Consider the following 24,635-nt stretch of genomic DNA (forward strand, 5'->3'; position numbering starts at 1 on the left):
ATAAATGCTGGGTAGTGCTGGAGAAGTGTTTATATGGAACTTCCCAGTGATTGCATTGATTAGGTTTCCACAGGGCGAGCGAATCAGCGGGAGGGCACTAAGAGCACAGTGTGAATCTCGTGGGGAGATAAACATCTCTTCAAGAGCTGTAAGATTCTGTGCAAAATCCCACCGTCTCCCTTGGTGAGTTTCAATCCATTTTTCTTGCTGGAACTGACACTGCTGTATGTTGGTCAGATTCCATCCACCCATGTGTGTCTGTCTCAAGGGGCATTTGTGCTTCATATAGAACAGAAATTAGTATATTTAAAATACAAAATCTCATGCACCATGAAACAATAGCTGCTTTTTAAGTATATAATTTCTCTTGCAGTGAAAATATAGAAAATAAATTTTATTTAAAGAAAAAAATAATTTGTGTTCAACTACTCAGAGTTGCAGATTACTTAATTTACTCATTCTCTATTTGTTTGAAAATTAGATATAACTTTAAATGTTTTACTTGATACATGTTATGTGGTGTATATATCAATAAATAGATGAGTAGAAGCGTAATCTATTCTGTTTTGGATTTACTATATTTTTCTTAAAGTTAAAATACCCACATTGAAGAAAGGACTTTAAACTAAATTGTGGTGTGAGCTTGGAAAATTAAATTAAAAAGGCAAAGCAATAATGCAGGGTATGGGTATTAATAACCAAAGTGTGACAGAAAGGAATAGAGAGTGCAATAGCAAATATGGCCAAAATAGGGAATAATGGGGGAGGAGGGTTCAAGTGAAAGGAGATTTAGAAATCCTAATAATAATAATAAATCTTTATTGTCACAAGTAGGTTTATATTAACACTGCAATGAAGTTACTGTGAAAAGCCCCTAGTCGCCACATTCGGCACCTGTTCGGTTACACAGCGGGAGAATTGAGAATTTAGGAAACCGGAGCACCCAGAAGAAACTCATACAGACACAGGGAGAACATGCCAGACTCAAGCCAGGAATCGAACCTGGGACCTTGGCACTGTGAAGCCACTGTGCCAACCACTATGCTACCGTGCTGCACACAAGCTAAGGTCCTACAATAAACGTTGAAGTAATAGTTGAGGTATATCAATAATCAAAGTATAAAGACATGCTTAATTGGACAGGAGATGACAGTAGAGTTCACTGGAAATAGTACATCAGAGAAGAAGATCAAAGCAGGGAATAGTAGTTGAAAAAAAAAATTGAAGTTGTTTATCTGAAAGCAAGGAACAACCACAATAAGATAAAATAACTAGTGGCATGATTAGAGATAAATTGTTTCAAACTAATAGTTACAAGGTGACCAAGGCTGGGAAATAAGTGTTCCAGTGTACACTGAGGTTATTCACAAAGGTCCCACCTTCTCAACTTTGCCTGAGGTGTGGTGGTCCTCAGATTAAATAACCACTAGTCAGCTCTCCAGCTCACAGGGGAAAGCAGCCAAGGGCAGCACAGTGGCACAGTGGTTAGCATTGCTGCCTCACGGCACCGAGGTCACAGGTTCGATCCTGGCTCTGGGTCACTGTTCGTGTGGAGTTTGCACATTCTTCCAGTGTCTGTGGGTTTCGCCCCCACAACTCAAAGATGTGCAGGATAGGTGGATTGGCCACAGTAAATTGCCCCTTAATTGGAAAAAGTGAATTGGGGACTCTAAACTTATTTTTTTTTTAAAAAGGGGAAAGCAGCCTTTAGTCATCTGGAACTATGGCATCTTTACCATTAGATTTCAGAAAGAAAAGTGGATTGGAGTAGGAGGAGGAGTGGCCCAAATAATAAAGGATGACACAAGGATATTAGTGAGAAAAGATTTTAGTTCAGAAAATCAGGACGTGGAATCAGTATGGAAGGAAAATGGGAATAACAAGGGTCAGAAAATGCTGGTGAGAATAGTTAATAGGCCCCCTAACAATAGTCATAACATTAAAGAAGGAATTATTGGAGCTTCCAAGACAGACAATGTAATAGTTGTGGAGAATTTAAATCTTATCACAGAACCCCAGCCACCACCTTTTCAAAGGCAATTCTGGATGAACAATGGATACTGGACTTATAGGGTTCTCATATCCATTGAACAAAAAAGACCTCGGGCGGGATTCTCCCCTACCCGGCGTGACGGGGGGGGTCCCGGCGTAGGGGAGTGACGCCAACCACTCAGGGGTCGGGCCTCCCCAAAGGTGGGTAATTCTCCCCACCTTTGGGGGCTAGCCCCGCGCCGGAGCGGTTGGCACCAGAAGACTGGCGCAAAAAACCGGCGCCCCCGGCAGCGGGGCTGGCCGAAAGGCTTTCGCCGGACGGCGCATGCGCGATGTGGGTTTCTCTTCCGCTTCCGCCATGGCGGAGGCCGTGGCGGCCGCGGAGGAGAAAGAGTGCACCCAGGGCACTGGCCCGGAGTCTGAGCGGGGGGCCCCGATTGCGGGCCAGGCCACCGTGGGGGCACCCCCCCGGGGTCCGATCGCCCCCCACCCCCCCCCACAGGACCCCAGGGCCCGCTCGCGCCGCCGATCCCGCCGCCACCAGAGGTGGTTCAAACCTCGGCGGCGGGAGAGGCCTCCGGGCGGCGGGACTTCAGCCCATCCGGGCCGGAGAATCACCGCAGAGGACTCGCCGATCAGAGTGGTGAGATTCCCGCCACCGCCACTTCCCGGGTGGCGGAGAATCTCTGCCACGGCGGGGGCGGGATTTACGGTGGCCCCAGGCGATTGGGTCGGAGAATTTCGCCCCACATCTGCTCCTGCACCCTTTTTAAAACTATACCATTTAGTTAAATATTGCCTTTCTTCATTCTTAATAATAATTGCTTATTTCGCCGGTCGGCGCATGCGCGATGTGGGTTTCTCTTCCGCTTCCGCCATGGCGGAGGCCATGGCGGCCGCGGAGGAGAAAGAGTGCACCCAGGGCACTGGCCCGGAGTCTGAGCGGGGGGCCCCGATTGCGGGCCGGGCCACCGTGGGGGCACCCCCCGGGGGTCCGATCGCCACCACCCCCCCCCCCCCCCCCCCCAGGACCCCAGGGCCCGCTCGCGCCGCCGATCCCATTGAAGTAGGCTTCAATGAAGTTACTGTGAAAAGCCCCTAGTCGCCACATTCCGGCGCCTGTTTGGGGAGGCTGGTACAGGAATTGAACCCGCCCTGTTGGCCTTGTTCTGCATTACAAGCCAGTTGTTCAGCCCACTGTGCTAAACCAGTCCCGATGAAAATAGATATCTTGACACTTTACTGAATTTCATCTAGGTCCAATTGAAGTGTGATATTAATTACCAGCAAGGTCTGCCTTTGTTGCCCTTTCCTAATTGCCCTTGCTTGGTTATTTCAGAGAGCAATTACGAATCAACCAGTTTACTGTGGATTTCAAGTCATGTGTTGGCAGAGCAAGAAAGGACGGCAGATTTCCTTCCCTAAAGAGCATTAAGGTGGACTACAAGAAGCAACGATAGCTATCAGTCACCATGACTGAGACTGGCTTTATATTCCAGATTTATTCCACAAGTTGCCATGGTGGGATTTGAACCCATATCTCCAGAGCATTAGCCTGGGTTGCTGGATTAATAGTGCAGTGACTTTTACTGAGTAAACGGCAAACTATTTCTCTACTTCTAGCTGCAATGAGCTGAAAAATAACTTTCCCTTTTATGTTGTTGCCCTAAGATTAGTGCATCAGAAAAGTGGTGAAAATCTTAAATAGTAATAGTTTATCGTCACAAGTAGGCTTCAATGAAGTTACTGTGAAAAGCCCCTAGTCGCCGCATTCCGGCGCCTGTTCTGGGAGGCCGGTACGGGAAATGGAATATTCTGTAACAAAGAACATTTTACATAGAAAAACTTAAAGCCTTTTTTGTGTATGCTAATAAAGCAGTCCCCCTTAAGTACAAAGGGTGCAATGTAGCAAAACCAGCTCTATTCTAAGAACTCGATCCAAACTATTAATCATAACTGTAATTTGAGAACATATGACTCCAATGGCACGGAGACAATAATCCATGGCTTAGCTGAAAACAAATTTATTGGAAACTGATGTGTGGCACTCCGGAGCCACTAGAGGATGCCATATGTTTGTTATTTGCAACAAACAAAAGTCAATCCTTTCTGAACTATTCTATCAAATCTATTTGTGAATAACATAACATTTCTTTTCACAATTGCACTCTTCCTCAAAATGAATTGATCCTGAAAAGGAAGTTACTTACTGTAAAATAGTTGACTATCTGTAATGAACTCCAATTGGCTTTATTGGTTGGTCAATTGGAGTATGAGCTCCCTCAATGATAGCTCATTGAGGGGGCCCATATAATCACCTGTGTAGGCTTTGTGAGCAGTCTTAAGTTGACTGGACTGCTAGCAGCACTGTTTGTAGCTGCTCCTGTAATATCGTTATTGTAAATAAATATTGGTGTGGTGACGGAACTCCTGCCTCCCGTGGATTACTACACTATCAGATACCGCATTTCTCCATTGTTTTGGGTTGAAAATGCAGCAGAGCAGTAGCAAGGTGAGAATGTACACCTGCCTTGGCTCATGGTACAATTTAGGAGGGGCTTTAAAATAGATAGAATTAAAACACATTAAAGTCCAACAGGTTTGTGTTGAATCACTAGCTTTCGGAGCGCAGCTCCTTCATCAGGTGAATATTTAAAATAGATGACCAGCACTGCCGCCCAGAGCAGGCAGGAATCTCATGGATGTATTGAAATCGAAGCCTTGGGCAGTGCTTAGGACCTGAATGCAATTTTAGTTTCCGATTGGACAGAGAATGAGAACATATGCACTAACCAGTGTAACTGAATGTCTAACTGGTGGTCCTTCAGGGGACTGCTGGAGGCTGTTCTTTTTCAGACATTCCATTTTTTGGTTGATTTTTATGGTAACTACATGCAATTTATAACTTAAAAATAGGCCATTTGCCCTACTTCAGCCCACCCTTTCAGCAAAAGCAGTGGACAAGTCTTGAATGGGAGTCTGTCCCGAGGAAAGACAGAGCATGGAGAAAGTTTCACAACACTTAAAGCTAGACACAATGCAAGAATGCAAAACTATAAAATATTATTTAGTGAGAAAATTATTTCAGGTAGTGATTTAAATATTTTACAGTAAATTGTGTCCTTAGTAAGGCATTGCCATGACATGTTTGACAGCATTCTAGATCAAACAGTTCAGCTAGTTGAGAAATGGGTGGCGAGAAGCAATTAGATGCGAAATAGGCCACGGCCTACTTCCCAACCCCAATAGATGTGAAAGGAAAACAGAGAACGTTCCATTTGTAACTAGAGGAACTTTACCAAATTGGATCTAACATTTACGGGCTGCATTTTCACTACATCAGGCAGACTTTGCGGACCTTTAAAAATGGCGGAGGGGCCCAATTCCACCCCCCATTCCTGGCACCCCCCAATTTTCACAACAACAGGAGAAGGTTGCGAGCTGCAGTCCTGACCTGGCCGATTCCATTGCAGGGAAGTGTCCCCTAGACCCCACGATTTTCATGAGTCGAACCAACTTCTCATGGACTCATGGTTCACGGTCCCTCAGAGGTGCTGTGTTGCATTTTCACTACATCAGGCAGACTTTGCGGACCTTTAAAAATGGCGGAGGGGCCCAATTCCACCCCCCATTCCTGGCACCCCCCAATTTTCACAACAACAGGAGAAGGTTGCGAGCTGCAGTCCTGACCTGGCCGATTCCATTGCAGGGAAGTGTCCCCTAGACCCCACGATTTTCATGAGTCGAACCAACTTCTCATGGACTCATGGTTCACGGTCCCTCAGAGGTGCTGTGGATCATAGTCTGGTTGCAGGAACCTTTTGAAAGATAATTTCAAAAGTCTTGCCAATGCGCCCTATACCAAATCATGCCCTTCATCCACCACCAATGGCCCTTCATATCCCTTATGCCAACCTATGCAGCCCGCCCACTGGGCTAAGAGCCCAGGCTTTCATTAGTTTGGTTAAACAGGTGAGCACAAGGAAAACATTGTTTGATTGACAGCTTTATTTTTCTTAAAACCTATCTCCGATCAAGCTTTTGCCCAGCTGCCCCAATATATTTCATTAATTGTTCATGGCATGTGAGCATCACTGGCAACTATTGCTCATCCCTAATTACTCTGGAGGTTGTGTTGAAGTATCACTTTGAACAGCTGCAGCCGATCTAGGTGCAGTTGTACGCACAATGTTACAAGGAACGGAGTTTCAGGACTTTGACACAGTGGCAGTGAATGAAAGGCAATAATTCCAAGCGAGGATGGTGTGAAACCTGTTCCAGCTGCTACCCTTGTTCTTTTAGGTTTTTTCACAAAATCTATGGCTGAGTGAAAAATTTTGCTTCATAATGCTCCATCAAAGTGCCTTGGGATGTTTCATTACATTAAAGGCCCTTTTTAAATTTAAGTTATTGCTGTATCACTGTGGTTCAAATAACAATCAATCGAAGCATTGGACCAATGTTGATACTAGATTATTGGGTGGAAATACGCGGTCAGATTTATATCCCCTTTGTAGCATCTTATGTAATTATATATGTAATTAATCACTTAGTTTTTATTTCATTCATTTTGGTATGCGGGCGTCACTGGCTTGGCCAGCACTTATTGCCCATCCCCAAATGTCGTCGAGAAGGTGTTGGTGAGCTGCCTTCTAGAGATGTTACATCCATGTGGTGTCGGTACACCCACAATACAGTTAGGGAGGGAATTCCAGGATTTTGATCCAGCAAGTGAAGAAACGGTGATATATATCCAAGTAAGGATGGGGAGTGGTTTGGAGGGGAACTTCCAGCTGGTGGTGATCCCATGTATCTGCTGTCCTTGTCCATCATGGTAGTGGTTGTGGGTTTGGAAGATGGTATTTAAAGGGCTTTCATGAGCTCCTGAAGTGTAACGTCTAGATGGAACACACGCTGCTACTGTGCGTCAGTGATGGTGGGAATGGATATTTATAGAAGGGGTGCCAATCAAGTAGGCTACCTTTTATTGGATGGTGTTGAGCTTCTTGAGTGTTGTTGAAGCTGCACTCAGCCAGGCAAATGGAGAATATTCCATCACACTCCTGACTTGTGCCTTGTAGATGGAGGGCAGGATTTGGAGAGTCAGGAGGGGAGTTACTCATCGCAGGATTCCTCGCCTCTAACCTGACAGCATTTATATGGCTAATCCAGTTTAGTTTTGGTCAATGGTAACGCCCAATATGTTGATAGTAGGGGGTTCAGTGAAGGTAATGCCATTGAATGTCAAGGGTCAATGGTTAGATTCTATCTTGTTGGAGATAGTCATTGCCTGACACTTATGTGGCACAAATGTTACTTGCCACTTAACAACTCAAGCCAGGATATTGTCCAGGTCTTTCTGCATTTGGACGTGGTCTATTTCAGTATCTGAGGAGTTGTGAATGGTACTGAGCATTGCACAATCATCAGTGAGCGTCCCCACTTCTGGCTTATGAAGGAAGGCCATTGATGAAGCAGCTGAAGATGGTTGAGCTGAGGACTACTCTGAAAAACTCCTTCAGTGATATTCTGCAGCTGAGTGTGGTCCAATAGCCACAACCATTTGTTGCGTTTGGCCATACTTCCATCAAGTGAGGATTCTTCCCGATTCCCAGTGATTCCAGTTTTACAAGGGTCCTGGATATCACGCTTGATTAAATGTGACTTTGATGTCAAGGATAGTTACCCTGACTCTCACCGCAGAACTTCAATATTTCTGAAAAAAAGGACATGCTGTCGAAGCTTTTCATCTTGAATTGATCAGAACAGAATTACAAAGATATCAAATCTTAAAGGGAGCAACAATTTATACTGCATGAGAAGAGTGTGCTGATTGGTAGAGGTGCTGCACTGGGGAATGCACCATGGCAGAGTTACCTGCGAAGCCTTTGCTTAAATTCAGTCCAGGCAGGTCAACTCTGATTGGTCAAGGTATTGCCAGGTCTTTATCAATTAAACAAAAAGCTTGGGGAGGGGATAGCCATTCACTGGTTCAGAGATGTAACTGTAATTCTCTATTCATTCTACTGATGATTCATTTGATCAGTTACACAGTTTTCACAGAATGCTATTGGCCATCAACGATCTCGCTTGCTCGCTCTGTCCACCCACGGCACCATGTGTAAATCAAACATCAAGGGCCCGATTCTCCGACCCCCATGCCGGGTGGGAGAATCGCGGGAGTGCCGGGCGATTCACGCCACACCGCCCTGGCACCCGCACGCGATTCTCCCACCCCCCCAAAACGGCGTGTCGCGTTTTATGACAGGCCGCTCGGAGAATCGCCGCTCGCCGTTTCTAACGGTCGAGCGGCGAATCTCCGGCCCGGATGGGCCGAGCGGCCTGCCTAATCCGACCGGTTCATGCCGGCGCCAACCATACCCGGTCGCTGCCAGCATGAACAGCGCGCAACCGCTGCGTGTGGGGCCTGTGGAGGAGGGGGGGGGGGGGGGAAGGATCGAGCACCAGGGGGGTGCTCAGGAGGGGTCTGGCCCACGATCGGTGCCCACCGATCGTCGGGTCGGCGTCTCTGAAAGACGCATTCTTTTCCCTCCACCACCCCGCAAGATCAATTCTCCATGTCTTGCGGGGCGGTGGAGGGGAGGACGGCAACCGTGCATGCGCGGGTTGGCGCCGGCCAACCTGCGCATGCACGGGTGATGTCATTTAGGCGCCACAGGCCGCGTCATTTGACGCGGGCGCCAAGGTCCGGTGTGCGAAATTGACGCGCCGCCGCAGCTAGCCCCCTGGGGGTGGGAGAATAGGGGGCGAGAGGCGGCCTCTGACGCCAGAGTGAAACACTCCGGGCGAAATTCTCCGACCCCCACGACGGGTGGGAGAATAGCGGGAGGGCCTTCCCGACATTTGTCCCGCCCTCCCGCTATTCTCCCCCCCCCCCCCCCCCCCCCCCCCCGCCGAAGTCCCGACCCGAATCGCTGCCGCCGTTTTTTTACGGCCGGCAGCGATTCTCAGCTGTTAGATGGGCCGAAGTCCCAGCCCTTTCCGCCGTTTTTACGAACGGCAAACACACCTGGTCTTGCCGTTCGTAAACACGGCGTCACAAACTCGCTTTTTATAACCATGGCACCGATTGGCACGGCAGTACCACGGCCGTGCCAAGGGTGCCATGGGCCTGCGATCGGTGGGCACCGATCGCGGGCAGCGGGCCCGATGCCCGCGCACTACTTGTCCTTCCGCCGCCCCGCAGTATCCATTCGCGGGGCGGCTGAGGGGCAACCCGGCCCGCGCATGCGCGGGTTTCGCGCAAAAACGCGATGACGTCACCCGCGCATGCGCGGGTTGGAGTCTTCCAAACTGCGCATGCGCGGCTGACGTCATATGACGCGTCAGCCGGCGCTAACTCCGGCAAGCGGGCTTAACGATTTTCGTTAAGCCCGTCTTGCCGGAGCCTACGGCGTCGGGCTGCTAGCCCCGACCGGGGACCAGAATCGGTGCCCGGTCGGGAAGGGGCGCGCTGCCGTAAAACCCGCCCGGGTTTTACGGCAGCTTTACGATTTCTCCCGTTTTGGGAGAATCTCGCCCTCCAGTTTTCACTCCGGTGTCGGCACTTTGTCTCCCTTTGGGAGAATTGCGCCCCAAATTCTCATGCAAATGAAACATTTGACTCTCAATGGTTTCATTAATGTTGCAAAACACTGGGATGCGAAAACTAGATTTTCTGCTGGTCAAAATGTCTAGTTAGCTTTATGTATCGGTCAAATATCCTTTAACCGTGCATCCAAAAACCAAACACATCCAAAAACATTTTTTGAATGGCTAGGTAATTAATTTGTACGTTAATAAAGCAATGTAATATATTAGTTATAATATATGTCAACAGCTAAGTACTAGGGTGTGAGAGAGCCGTCAATGGGAGAAACAACAGTATTTGTTGACTATAGCTAGCTCAGGCTATTGTAATGCAAGTAGTTTAGGCATATCGTACATACGGTAAATCTGAAAACGGAAAATATTAGAATATCAAAATGCAATTGGCCCCAAGGGTTTCAGGTAAAGAATAATTGAGCTGTATTATTTATCAAATGTCAATGGCACACACCAAACCTCATTTGAAAGATCTCACCCACAATTCTAGAATAGAAGAAATGGTTAATAAGTCATACATAGGAGAATGAGATATTACAATACGTGATTCAAAAGCACAGAACAAAATGTAAAAAATACCAGAATGGAAGTTGCATGTGCCAAGATGTGGCAATGAAGATTGTGTAGGCAGTGTAATTTCAATATGAAAAAAATTAATGTCAGATATTTTAGTGGTTTATTTAAAAAAAAAACAACGGATACAAGGATATTCATTACAGTATGATTAAAACAGAGTTTTCAATGAACAAACAAGATATTTTCTCGCATTTTAATGAAAAGCAAATGCAATTCAATCAGTCACATTTCCTGTAATGAAAAAATTGTGACAACCTTTTCCTCAAAATAGAGATGGTAGAAAATAAATCGTAACAATAATTCTTTTCATTTAAAAATAAATCACATTTTATGTACAGGTGGCAGTTTTCTAAATCAACAGATTATAGCTTATTAAACATGTTTATACACCAAACAAAGGGCGCAATTCTCCCCCCCCGCCCCCCCAACGCCGGGTGGGAGAATCGCGGGGGGTCCTGGCGAGTCCCGCCACGACGCTCCGGCACCCGCACACAATTCTCCCAACCCCCCAAAACGGCGCGCCGAGATTTACGGCGGGCCGCTCGGACAATCGGCGCTCATCGTTTGTAACGGGCGAGCAGCGATTCTCCGGCTCGGATGGGCCGAGCGGCCTGCCCAATAGGACGGGTTCACGCCGGCGCCAACCACACCTGGTCGCTGCCGGCATGAACAGCGCGCGAATGCTACGTGGGTGGCCTGTGTGTGTGTGTGTGTGTGGGGGGGGGGGGGGGGGGGGGGGGTGCGCCCACCGATTGGCGGGCCGTCGTCTCTGAAGGACGCACTCTTTTACTCCGCCGCCCCGCAAGATCACTCCTCCATGTCTTATTCCTCCATGCCTGCGGGGAGGACGGCAACCGCGCATGCGCGGGTGACGTCATTTACGCGACACTGGCCGCGTAATTTACACGCCGCCGCTTTTACGCAGTGCCAAGGCCCGGCGTGCGTAAATGACGTGGCGCCGCTCCTAACCCCCCGGAGGTGGGGAGAATAGGGGGCGAGGAGCAGCCTCCGATGCCGAAATGAAACACTACGGTTTTCACTCCGGCGTCGGCACTTAGTCTCCCATTGGGAGAATCCCGCCCAAAGTATTGAATATAGCGCGTGCAGAAGTCTAAATGTGCTGAATTGTCGTAAGTTATATTTAAGAATACTTGTTAATAGTATTTTTATTTGGAAACATTAAAATTGTAATACACTTTATTTCCAGCATTGACAATCTCCCTTTCACAGACGCAGGCCTAACTACTGGAGTAATCACCTGACCACATTCAATATGTCACCTTCTCAGTGAACATTCACTTCTGTACCAGATGTACAGGTCACATACCAAATTTAGACTTTCGCAAAAGCATGTTAGATTGATAATTTATCTGAATAAAATGAAATTGTAACATCACATTATTTGATTTTAGAATGAAATATTTCCTTCCATTCATTTATAGAATGGAATTTCTGCTGTGCAGGAGGCTATTCAGCCGATCAAGCCTGCACCAGCCCTTTGAAAGAGCATACTATCCCCCTAACCTTCACACCTTTGGACACTAAGGGGCAATTTAGCATGGCCAATCCACCTAACCTGCATATTTTGGACTGTGGGAGGAAATCTGGGCACCCAGAGGAAACCCACGCAGAAAGTGCAAAGTCGAGACAGTCACTCGAGGCTGGAATTGAACCCAGGTCCCTGACACTGTGAGGAGCAGTGCTAACCACTCTGCTGCCTACAATAAAGTACTGTAAAATCTCAATTCAGCATTTATACCATACCTTCCCTCTTAATTTCTAATTCTCTAATTTCTCTCAGTTCAGATCTCAGATATTTTTCCTCTCACCTCCAACAACTACACTTTCTCTTACATAAGCCATGACAGCAGGGCAATCTCCCAAACTGTCACAAACAAGTGCTGATCCAAGTAAAATTACTGTACTGTCTGCAATAAATGTCATAGTCACCCAAATGAAATGGAACAACTTATCCTGTCAGATGTCAATACTTTAAAAACATTGCAGAGAAAGTTACACTCTGCTGAAGTGAAACGGGTACTGCAAACCGCTGGTACCTTGTAAAAAATGTAACCCATCTGTCAGGTCTAAAGTGGGTTTATTCCCTATTACCCACTAAACCCACATGAGTTGGTAGCATATGACAGTGATCCTTGACAATTGTTTCAGCAAACGACAATTTATCAACTTTCAGCCCAGGTAGCAGGCAGAAATTACCAATCATCTCTACCTTCCCTTCATCGAAAACAAACTCAAATGAAATTATTCAGAGCTTGGAGAAAAACTCCACCCATCCTTCTGTTCCACACACCAAGATTTTTTTTCTGCATTACATAACAGACAATATCAAAATAACTCTTCACTTACCACATGAAGAGATCAACTTGTCAAACTCCCATCAACACACAACCCCAAACAGCCCAACTCCACAATGTGACATCAGCTGAAAATATCACTGTTTTCTCCCTTCTCTTGAAGTTGGTTCTTCATAAAACAGTTAAAGATGTGGAAATAGCTTATTGGCTTACTGAAGCTTGTACAACTTGTTTTCTAACATCTGACCTACCATAGCTGCACTTTAAACACTGGAGTTTCGGCTTTGTAGCCATTGGTGATCTGGACGCTTTGGGAAAGTTTTTCCACACCTCATGTTTCTGCCCCAAGTCATGTGCCACCAAATGCAAAACCCACCACAAACCAGCATTTGGGCAGCATTTTTAAAATTCAATTTCAACAAAGGACTATTTCTTTCAAAATTCCTCCATATATTTAAGAGTGCAGTTGATCAATAGTGATCACAGTGGCAAACCACCGCCTGAATTTAAATGATTAAAATTGGACTCCAGAAGAGCCAGTTTAATTTTACAGCCTCCTCAAAAGGCTGTAAATAAGTGGAAATAACTTAGTGGAAATTCCCAGTAATGATTCATGTATCCTGGGAATATTAGCCAGTCTTCCGGACTGGGCCTCCTTCTAGCATAGCTGGTTTGTTTTAAAGACGAGTGTTAAAGATTGCCGAAACTTGATTTGTACTATGTGTGATTTGCACTAGTTCCATCTATTTTGGCTAAATTGTATCATAAGAAATAGCATAACAGAGAGGATTCTTAAAACAATTTGCTCATAGGTTGTTGGCATCACCAATAGGGCCAACATTTATTACCCGTCCCTGACTACCCCTGAGAAGGTGCTGGTGAGCTGTCTTCTTGAACTGCTGCAGTCCATTTGGTGTCGTTGCAGCCAGTGCTGTTAGGTAGAGACCTCCCGACAGTAAAGGAATGGAAACATGGCTCCCCATCAGGATGGTGAGTGACTTACGAGGGGAGCTCGAGGGTTGTGGTGTTCCCATGCACCTCTGCCTCTAAATCTTTACATCTGAATTATTTTGCCTGAATTATTGTCACCTTTGACGAGGGAAATGCTTAAAGTAAAAGAGACGGGGTATGGCTCCAAGAGCAAAAGCAAGCTTTGAATATTACTTCCAAGAAACATCACAACTAAGCCATTCATATCTTTTCACTTTACAATACAAATTACTGGATAGCAAGAACAGTGGTTCATTTTCCTTTACGAGATCTAGCCAACGATGGTGCATCCACTGGCTACAATTCTTAGCCTGGAAAGCACAGTCAGCTTTATACAGGGGTCCCTGGGAGCAACAATTCCTCAGCTACACATTTGAAGATGGTGCCAAATTATCTTTTTTTTTTAAAGATGGGTGCCAAATTTCTCACTTTGTTTTTATGGTGTTGCAAATCTAATGTATTAGCAGCTAAGGATGTTCTCACAGATCTCACTCCATATGAAGTGGACATTGGAGGTAATAACGTTCTTGTGCATCAGAAATTAAGGCAATTGGTGCGTGTTGAAGTACTGGATACATGTGGCTCAGGTACTGGCTCAGATAGGAGAGGTATATTGTCAAAACATTGTCATTAATTTGCGCTGCAAATTATCAATCGGACTGCAGACATTTCAAGTTGCTTGATTCTCAGCAGACATATTAAAAAATTAACATGTTTAATAACATGCCACATGATGTATTATGCATTTCCATGATTCAGAACATGTGTCAATAAATCAGCTGTATTTTCTTGTGAAACAAGGATGAACAGAGAGGGTTTACCAGGGATGTCAGAGTGTCAGAAGCCGACAGTCTCTCACTACTTCTATGCTACCCATTTACAATTGTAGTTCCTGGCATAAACACCTGTCATTAACTGAGAGACACTGCCTCTGAAGCAAAGGCTAAATTGGGAGACAGTCACAACTTCAGGTCTTTTAGACAACCAATTTTGCGTCACTAATTTGTTCCAAGCTACTGCAGGAATGTCTGCATTATCAGTCTATTGATCACTCACACATCAAGGATGTAGCAAAAGCATTACATTCAGCAATTCCAGCAAACTCATCAACTGTACCAGTGACCAAAGGCAGCAACAGGATGTTGCAAGAAAATACTGCACAATAATGGGCTTTCCCTGCCTTCAAGGTCAGTGAGTGTACCCCCGCCCCCCTCAACAATTCTAGACATCTCTCAAGAAGTGCCATAGCTACACCATCATGTTAAAAGGTGAAACAACATGAAGTGACTACCCACACCATCACAATGTTAAAATCAATCTCAGTCTATAAAAGCATTATGAATCACTGAATTACAAGGACAAATGGCCACCCGCTATGATGTAAAATTTAAGGATCCAGGTGCATGGCATTTATTTCCTCTTTCTGGCATAAGAATATTGACAGTTTGAGTTGGAGATGTTAGCCCTTGGTACTTATGCTCTGTTCCAGAGGCTTGCTTAGTTCTCTCTCGATGAAGCACGCTGGCTGGTTAACTGCAGAGTTTCACTAAGTGCTGGTTGTGTATGGTCAGTACCCTCCAATACCCAGATTTTAAATGTGCATCTTCTATTTAACATTTCAACTGGGGTGATGCACCTGAAATTAAAAGGTCATCAACAGTATCAAAAAATAAATTTGATGTTTTTTGTTTGTGTTTTATTTGTCTTGTTCAAACTTCTTATAATTTAAAATATGCATTTTAAGGGGTGGGGATGGAAGAATCAATTTGTATAGAATCAGGACCATCATCGAAAATGCTGGAATTCATGCAGTATATCTACATAACGTCTTAAAATAACAAGCGTTATCATAGTTTGGCAACGTTTTTTTTAAAGTTGGGTAAGAGGAGAAACAAACATTAAATGCTGCAATTTATATAAACTATGTACTGTGATTATAAATATCTATAGACCTATCCCTTCAACCTGGGGAGACAGTGGTGTAGCTGTAGTATCACTGCCTAGTAATCTAGAGGCCACGTTAGTGCACTGGGTATGTGGGTTCAAATCCCCCGCTATTGCAGCTGGTGGAATTCAAATTTGATTTATAGATTTATGGTAATTGCACAAATAAAGCTTTCACACAGCAAGTGGTTGGGATCTGGAATACACTGACAGAGTGCGGTGGAGGCAGGTTCAATCGTGGCATTCAAAAGGAAAGGAAAAGCCTGAAAAGGAAGAATATGCAGTGCCATAGGGAAGGGGAACGGCATTCAGTAAATTTATACTACAGAGAGCTGGCAAAGATTAGACGGCCAAATGGCTTCCTTCTGTGCTGAAACGTTTCTGTGTTTAAAAGTGTTTGGCTAACGCTTTTCACAATAATGCCCACTAAATAAAAGTAATCTAAATCAATTCAAAAATGCTGACTTCACATCAAAAGCTAATGCTAAATTACTGTGCTTTCTCCATGTACTTTTTAGGTTATTCACCCCTCGCAACAAATGGCTTCACAAACAGAACACATTCAGTCTATTCATCATATTTTAAAAAACACACACAAGCCTCTGAAGTTAGCCCAAACTTAGCAAGCGACATACCTCCAACTTTACACTGAGCGACAATTTCTAAAACACGTTTCGCAGGAATAGGATTATGTTGCACACTACATTTGTAACTATTTCTGTACTCATTGAACCTTTTTTAAACTATAAATGCCCATGCAATAATGGAGCAATACAGTACTTCAGAATGCACTGACGTTCAAAATATGATTTGCCCTTTTTCTCCACCCACACCTCCCCCACCATTGCCACCTTCCACAAGTAGCAGTAATCAAATTGCCCATGGTCTATTCACTGTTTTGCAAACATAACTGACATTTCAAAAACAGAAAGAAAACACATATCAATTGGAATCAAAAAGCTGTCTCATCATCCGTTTTGTGCTTTTTAGCTAACACTTATTTAAGTATTGCTGAAAAAAGAACCTGTCAAAGCTTTTCGTCTTGCACTCATCATGATAATTCACGAGAATTCCAAATGTAAAGGAAACAGCAATTTTCATTGCACGAGAAGAGTGTGCTGATTGGTTAACAAGTGGCCCCTGATTGGTAGAGGCATTGCCATGGAGAGTGCATCCGTATGATTTCAGGAATACTCATGATCTGTACTACCAAACAATTATTTATTTGACTTGACAATTTGTGCTCAAGCATTAGAAAAACATTCCCATCTGCTCTTTAAAGGGGGCATTTTGTTATTTTGCTTATTGCTATAGAGATCAATAAAGCTGTAAAATATTCATGAGTAGTGTTCAGAATCAGCACCTTTTGCATTTCTCTTCAGTTATCTACACCTAACACCAAATGGTTTAAGATTACAAGTTATAAAATAGAAATGATCACTTATAAAGAAAGTCCTACTGTCACACAACAAATAAAATGCAGGTGCAATCCCTTTCTCAATGGTCAAGTGCTTTAAAATAAGCACCAAAAACCTTCTTTCCATGTACTGAATGATCTGCTGAGCTGCTTGCAGAAAAATACTTTTCACTGTACTTCGGTACACGTGACAATAAACAAATCCAATCCAATCCAAAACAGGCTCAAATGTCTACACAAAACAACCACTGTTTCTTCAGTTTAACTCCAGTTTGTTGGGATAATCTTGTACGGTATCATGTTGTTGAGATTACTGGAGCAATCATAATTCAAAGTGGTTATATTTTCTGTAGACTGCAGTTATTCTGCAATCCTCATACAATGCAGACCATATTTTCTTCCAGCAGCTGTTCTTTGTATCACCTTCAGAGGACAACAATATTTCCATTGGTGTGACCCACAAAATAGAGACGTTATAAACAGCAATACATGGATTCTCCATGTTTTATCTTGGCTACTCAATATCCAAACCTCATAGCAGAAACAAAACTGCATCAAAAGATTTGCCTCACAAATCTTTGACAACATTGATGCTCTTCCAAAATGTGGCTAAGAGTGACTGAAAAATTAACGAAAGACAATGAAAGAAAGGCGATTCAGGAAATGCAACTTCACTTTTTAAAAAAAAAGTTGGCTTCTATTCCACTTAAACAATTTTGTAATGCAAAAGGACATTGCACTGGTAGATGATGGTAAACCTAACCAGTTCAAAGTAGTAAGTAGGCAACTGCTGGACGTTTCCTTCAGTTTAAAGGTCAGTGGCCATTTCCTTCATAACGTTTTTCAGTTAGCTGAAGAATGTACAAGAGTAAATAGATTCTTCATTTGAGATAGTAGCTGAAATTCCTCATTATGTATGTTGCGCTGCAATCAGAAAGCACCTTTAGTGAAAGGAATGTCCAACGGTTATGGTGAACCTGGAAATTTAGTTTGTTATGTAGTCTACAGACACATTACTGTGGATTTTCTTTTAAGATTTGTAATACAATGCAAGAATAATTACAAGAAAAGACAAACTGGTCAATTTAGCCTGTCCTGTCCTGGAATAACATCCAGCCTCCCCGTACCAGCCTCCCCGGTCAGGCGCCGGAATGTGGGGCTTTTGACAGTAACTTAATTGAAGCCTACTCATGACAATAAGCGATTTTCATTTTTTTTTCACTTCTGTATCCTTTCTCCCACATTATTACGCAATCTCTTTGAAAAGTCAAAAGAAAATAGATTAAGGTAAATTAAGGGAAAAAAAATAAAGCCTAGAAAATTCCACTAGTCTCCATTGGCAATCAAGCAAACTGCAAGAGACCTGTGGCTCGATGATAACCCAAAATCTATCCTCCAAGGTCTATTTCTGTCACCCTTCTCATCTTCTACAACGTGACGCCACTGTTTAAAAAAGGAGGTAGGCAGAAAGCAGGAAATTATAGGCCAGTGAGTTTAACTTCGGTAATAGGGAAGATGCTGGAATCTATCAAGGAAGAAATTGCGAGGCATCTGGATAGAAATTGTCCCATTGGGCAGACGCAGCATGGGTTCGTAAAAGGCAGGTCATGCCTAACTAATTTAGTGGAATTTTTTGAGGACATTACCAGTGCAGTAGATAACGGGGAGCCGATGGATGTGGTATATCTGGATTTCCAGAAAGCCTTTGACAAGGTGCCACACAAAAGGTTGCTGCATAAGATAAAGATGCATGGCATTAAGGGTAAAGTAGTAGCATGGATAGAGGATTGGTTAATTAATAGAAAGCAAAGAGTTGGGATCCGTGTTGGGCCCACAATTGTTCACAATTTACATTGATGATTTGGAGTTGGGGACCAAGGGCAATGTGTCCAAGTTTGCAGATGACACTAAGATGAGTGGTAAAGCGAAAAGTGCAGAGGATACTGGAAGTCTGCAGAGGGATTTGGATAGGCTAAGTGAATGGACTCGGGTCTGGCAGATGGAATACAATGTTGACAAATGTGAGGTTATCCATTTTGGTAGGAATAACAGCAAACGGGATTATTATTTAAACGATAAAATATTAAAGCATGCCGCTGTTCAGAGAGACTTGGGTGTGCTAGTGCATGAGTCACAGAAGGTTGGTTTACAAGTGCAACAGGTGATTAAGAAGGCAAATGGAATTTTGTCCTTCATTGCTAGAGGGATGGAGTTTAAGACTAGGGAGGTTATGTTGCAATTGTATAAGGTGTTAGTGCGGCCACACCTGGAGTATTGTGTTCAGTTTTGGTCTCCTTACTTGAGAAAGGACGTACTGGCGCTGGAGGGTGTGCAGAGGAGATTCACTAGGTTAATCCCAGAGCTGAAGGGGTTGGATTATGAGGAGAGGTTGAGTAGACTGGGACTGTACTCGTTGGAATTTAGAAGGATGAGGGGGGATCTTATAGAAACATTTAAAATTATGAAGGGAATAGATAGGATAGATGCGGGCAGGTTGTTTCCACTGGCGGGTGACAGCAGAACTAGGGGGCATAGCCTCAAAATAAGGGGAAGTAGATTTAGAACTGAGTTTATGAGGAACTTCTTCACCCAAAGGGTTGTGAATCTATGGAATTCCTTGCCCAGTGAAGCAGTTGAGGCTCCTTCATTACATGTTTTTAAGGTAAAGATAGATAGTTTTTTGAAGAATAAAGGGATTAAGGGTTATGTTGTTCGGGCCGGAAAGTGGAGCTGAGTCCACAAAAGATCAGCCATGATCTAATTGAATGGCGGAGCAGGCTCGAGGGGCCAGATGGCCTACTCCTGCTCCTAGTTCTTATGTTCTTATGTTCTACAGGTCACGTACCATTTGTAGCTGAGGTTTGGGTTGATGGGGCAGGATAGGGCCAAGTGGTGAATTGCTCCAAGGCCAACAAATCGAAGGTGAAACAATGCAAGAGCTAATAATGTTTTGATGTTTGCTGTCTCACTGCGGACGAATATGTTTAACCTACAGTGTTGTAACAACACAGTATATGCTAAACAACAGTATGCCGATAATGAAGCTAAAGCTCTAACCCACTACTCATTCTACAATAACATGCATGTTTTACTTTTTAACCTGCTGTTTTATGCTGTTTCCTGAATAATTAATTTAAAATTGTCCCTTTACAAACCTTACACTTATTCCAGATTGCACTGATTTTCAAAAATGATCATAAAAAGGTAAAGGTTTGGAGTTACATAGAACATACAGTGCAGGAGGCCATTCAGCCCATCGAGTCTGCACCGACCCACTTAATCCCTCACTTCCATCCTATCCCCAATAACCTCTATTAACCTTTTTGATCACTAAGGGCAATTTATCATGGCCAATCCACCTAACCTGCACGTGTTTGGACTGTGGGAGGAAACCGGAGCACCCGGAGGAAACCCACAGACACTGGGAGAACGTACAGACCCAGCACAGACAGTGACCCAGCGGGGAATCGAACCTGGGACCCTGGCGCTGTGAAGCCACAGTGCTATTCTCTTGTGCTACCGTGCTGCCCAGTTGTACCAGCTGGATACATACCACATTAACAAAGGGGCAGTGCTTTCTTGGTAAGAATGTCATTCTTATCGGACTCTTGTCTTTTACTTCTGATCCTGGGAAGAAAATACATATTGCAGATTATTATCTATCTTAATAGTTATAGCATAATTTCCTGCACATTTAGGCAACTAAATAATGTGTTCCCTGTGCCAATTTACCGAAGATTTGTTTTATGTATGGAGGATATTTTATGAAGAATCATGGCACACAACTGATAACCCATAAACAGAATGACCTAATACCCTACTCGCTATTCTCAGGTTATGATTAGCATCACAGGTAAGTCTTTAACACGCATTTGTTTTATTCAACACAACTTTATGTTTTGATTCCAACAGCTTTAGAAAATGAAAGCAATTTTTGGCAACTTGTGGGAGGCATAGGGTGTATCCTAGGGTCTTTAAAGAAGTGGCTAATATAGTACATGCATTGGTTGTAATTTTCCAAAATTCACAAGATTCTAGAAAGGTACCATCAGATTGTAAAATAGTGAATATAACACCTCAATTCAGGAAATGAGAGAGGCAAAAAAGAAAATAGAAAACTATAAGCCAATTAGCCTAACATCTGTATGAGGGAAAATGCTGTTGTCTGTTATTAAGGAGGATTTAGCAGGGCACTTAGAGAATCTTAATGCAATCAGGCTGAGTCAACATCATTTTGTGAAAAGAAATCTTGTTTGACTGATTTATTGGATTTCTTTGAGGCAGTAGCAAGCAACTCAAATAAAGGGGATGTGCTGTACTTCGATTTCGAGAAGACATGTAGAACATAGAACAGTACAGCACAGAACAGGCCCTTCGGCCCTCAATGTTGTGCCGAGCCATGATCTCCCTACTCAAACCCACGTATCCACCCTATACCCGTAACCCAACAACCCCCCCCCTTAACCTTACTTTTATTAGGACACTACGGGCAATTTAGCATGGCCAATCCACCTAACCCGCACATCTTTGGACTGTGGGAGGAAACCAGAGCACCCGGAGGAAACCCACGCACACAGGGGGAGGACGTGCAGACTCCACACAGACAGTGACCCAGCCGGGAATCGAACCTGGGACCCTGGAGCTGTGAAGCATTTATGCTAACCCCCATGCTACCCTGCTGCCCCATGTGACAAGGTTTTTGTTTTATTCTTTCATGGGATGTGGGTGTCACCAGCAATGCCAGAGGAGTGGCTTGCTAGGCCATTTCAGAGAGGGCAGTTAAGAGTCAACCACATTACTGTGGATCTAGAGACACAATAGGCCAGACCAGGTAAGGACAACACAGAGTTCCTTCCCTGAAGGATATTAGTGAACCAGATGGATTTTTACTGACAAACAATGCAAGTTTCATGATCACCATTACGGTGATTAGCTTTCAATTCCATGTTTTTTTTATTAATTTAATCAAAATTCCGTCAGCTGCCATGGTAGAATTTCAAGGCATGTCCCCAGGGCCCCTAATTACCAGTCCAGTGACATCATTACTACTACGCCACAGTCTCCTTTACAGGTCCACATCAAAGGTTACTACACAAAATAAGAGTGCATAGTGTAAGGAGTATCACAAAAACATAAAGGATTGGTTAGCTAACAAGCAGAGAGTTGGGACAAATGGGTCATTTTCAGATTGGCAAGATGTAACAAGTGAAGTGCCACAGAGATGAGTGCTCAACTATTTACAATTTATATCAATGACAGGATCAAACGTATCACTTAAATTTGCTGATGATACAAAAATAGGTAGGAAAGTGACTTTTGGAGATGACAAAGAGAGTCAGAAAAAGAGGACAAATATTTGGCAGAGCATAACATGAGAAAATATGAACTTGTCCACTTGGCAGGAAGAACAGCAAAGCAACATATTATTTAAATGGAGAGAGATTGTTGAACTCTTGAGGTAGTCAGATCTGGATGTCGTGGTACATTAATTATTAAATGTAGGTATAGGAAACCATAAAGGCTGCAAATAGAATGGTGCTATTGATTGGAAATGAAAGGGAATATAAAAGTACGGATGTTTTGCTACCATCGTACAAGACATCTGTGAGACCACGTTGAAAATATGGCACAGTTTTGGTCTCCTTATTTGTGACGAACTTGCATTATAAGCAGACTCGAAAAGGTTCATTCAAATGATCCTTGGGATGGAGTGTTATCTTATGAGGAAAGGATGGGGTTAATCAACATGAGCGGCACGGTAGTTAGCACTGCTGCCTCACAGCTCCAGCGACCCGGGTTCAATTCTGGGGGCCTTGGGTGCCTGTCTGTGTGGAGTTTGCACTTTCTCCCAGTGTCTGTGGGGTTTCCACCGGGTGCTCCGGTTTCTTCCCACAGTCCAAAGATGTGCAGGTTAGGTGGATTGGCCATGCTAAACTGCCCTTTTGGTGTCCAAAAGGTTGGGTGGGGTTGCGGGGTTATGGGGCTAGGTTGCAGACTTGATGGGCCGAATGATAATGGTAAATTCTATGATTTAGAAAAATGAAAGGCACTGGGCGGAATTCTCCGCTCCCCACGTGGCGTGGGAGAATCGTGGGAGGGCCTCCCGACATTTTTTACGCCCCCCTGGCGCCCCCAGCGATTCTTCCCCCCGCCCCCACGCTCGGAAAAATCGCCGCTCACCGTTATTCATGGCGAACGGAGATTCTCCGAGCCCGATGGGCCAGCCCTTCATGCCCGTTTCACCACGGCAGCAACCACACTTGGTCGCTGCATTCGTGAAACGGGCGCCAGATGCCTGTTTGGGGCATCTAGGGGCCCGATTTGGACTGGAGCACCACGACTGTGCTCGGGAGGGGTCAGACCCGCGATCGGTGCCGACCGATCGTCGGGCCAGCGTCCAAAACAGACGCACTCTTTCCCCTCTGCCACCCGGCAAGATCAAGTCGCCACGTCTTGCCGGGCGGCGGAGGAGAAAGACAGCACCGCGCATGCGCAGGTTCGTGCTGTCTGCGCGCTGATGTCATCTGTGCATGCGCGGGTTGGAACCGGCAACCCACGCATGCGCGGATGACATCAGAAAAGCGCAGTTCCCGCGTCATTTCCGGCGCGACAAGGTAGGGGCTGGGAACGACGGGGGCCCGCTCCTATCCCCCCGGGTGGGGGTGAATTAGGTGCGGGGAGCGGGCCCTGAGGCCGTCGTGAAGCTCGGCCGATTTCATGACGGCCATCCCGATTTTTATCGGGAGCGGAGAATACCGGCCACTCTTGTTGAAACATACACGACCCTGAGAACACTTAACATATCGATTCACGCTGACGGGATTCTGCCGACCCACCTCAACGAATGGAGTTTTGGCTAAGTGCCAAATTCTCCGTTCTCGCTAGCAGCAGTGGCGGGGCAAACTCAGATCTCGGCTGAGAACTAGGAGATATAGTTTAAAAATAAAGGGCGAGATTCTCCGCAAATGCGGAGAATCGTAAAGGCTGCCGTGGGACAGGCCGTGACCCACAGCAGCCTTCACTTCTGGGGCCCATTCTCCCCCCCCCCTGGGCGGGGCAAGGAGCGCGGCCCCGTGCGTCACGGCGGCGCGGCCTTGACGACCGTCAAGCGTCACGGTGGCTGACGTCAGCCGCGCATGGGCAGGTTGGACAACGCCAACACGCGCATGCGCAGTTGCCGTCTTTCTCCTCAGCCGCCCGGCAAGACGTGGTGGCTTTGATCTAGCAGGGCGGCGGAGGGGAAAGAGTGCGTCTGTTTTGGACGCTGGCTCGACGATCGGTGGGCACCGATCGCGGGCCTGTCCCCTCCCGAGCACAGTCGTGGTGCTCCCGTGCCAATCGTGCCTCTAGATGCCCCAAACGGGCATCTGGTGCCCGTTTCACGACGGCAGCGAGTAGGTGTGTTTGCTGCCGTGTTGAAACGGGCGTGAAGGCCCGGCCGCTCGGCCCATTGGCCTCGGAGAATCGCCGCTCGCCGTTTTTCGTGGCGTGGGTCGGGAGAATAGCAGGAGGGCGTGAAAAATGTCGGGAGGCCCTCCCGCTATTCTCCCGCCCGGCGTGGGGGGCGGAGAATCGCGCACAAAAGCTGCGGGATTCTCCTTTGGTGGGATCCTGCACCTCGCCGGCAGTGGACCCACATGCACGTTTCCCGACGGAAACCCAATTGGCTGGCTGCGGGAACGGAGAATCCTGCTGCCGGCGCCGGTGGTGGGGGGGTAAACCCGCCCCAAGTTCTTCCGTTTGACAGGAACATTAGTTTTTTTTTCTCTTCGAGGGTCATAAGACTGTGGATCATT

The 24,635-nt window shown here is 45.3% G+C and overlaps 1 protein-coding gene across 4 annotated transcripts in view; it reads right to left on the reverse strand.

The window, feature by feature from the left end:
• il11ra (interleukin 11 receptor, alpha) overlaps positions 1–24,635 on the reverse strand; it is a 150,166-nt gene that overhangs the window by 27,227 nt on the left and 98,304 nt on the right. For 2 of the 4 annotated variants that reach the window (XM_038790623.1, XM_038790620.1), the window contains exons 11-12: positions 20,393–20,466; positions 13,557–17,763 (exon numbers count right to left, since the gene is read on the reverse strand). In XM_038790623.1, coding sequence (XP_038646551.1) covers positions 20,397–20,466 — 70 coding nt within the window. In that variant the 3' untranslated portion in view covers positions 13,557–17,763; positions 20,393–20,396. Of the gene's footprint in view, positions 1–13,556; positions 17,764–20,392; positions 20,467–24,635 lie in introns of those variants that run through there. The other 2 variants (XM_038790621.1, XM_038790622.1) reach the window with 2 other exon arrangements.

This window comes from Scyliorhinus canicula, chromosome 3, assembly GCF_902713615.1.
Source record: "Scyliorhinus canicula chromosome 3, sScyCan1.1, whole genome shotgun sequence".
Lineage (NCBI taxonomy): Eukaryota > Metazoa > Chordata > Chondrichthyes > Carcharhiniformes > Scyliorhinidae > Scyliorhinus > Scyliorhinus canicula.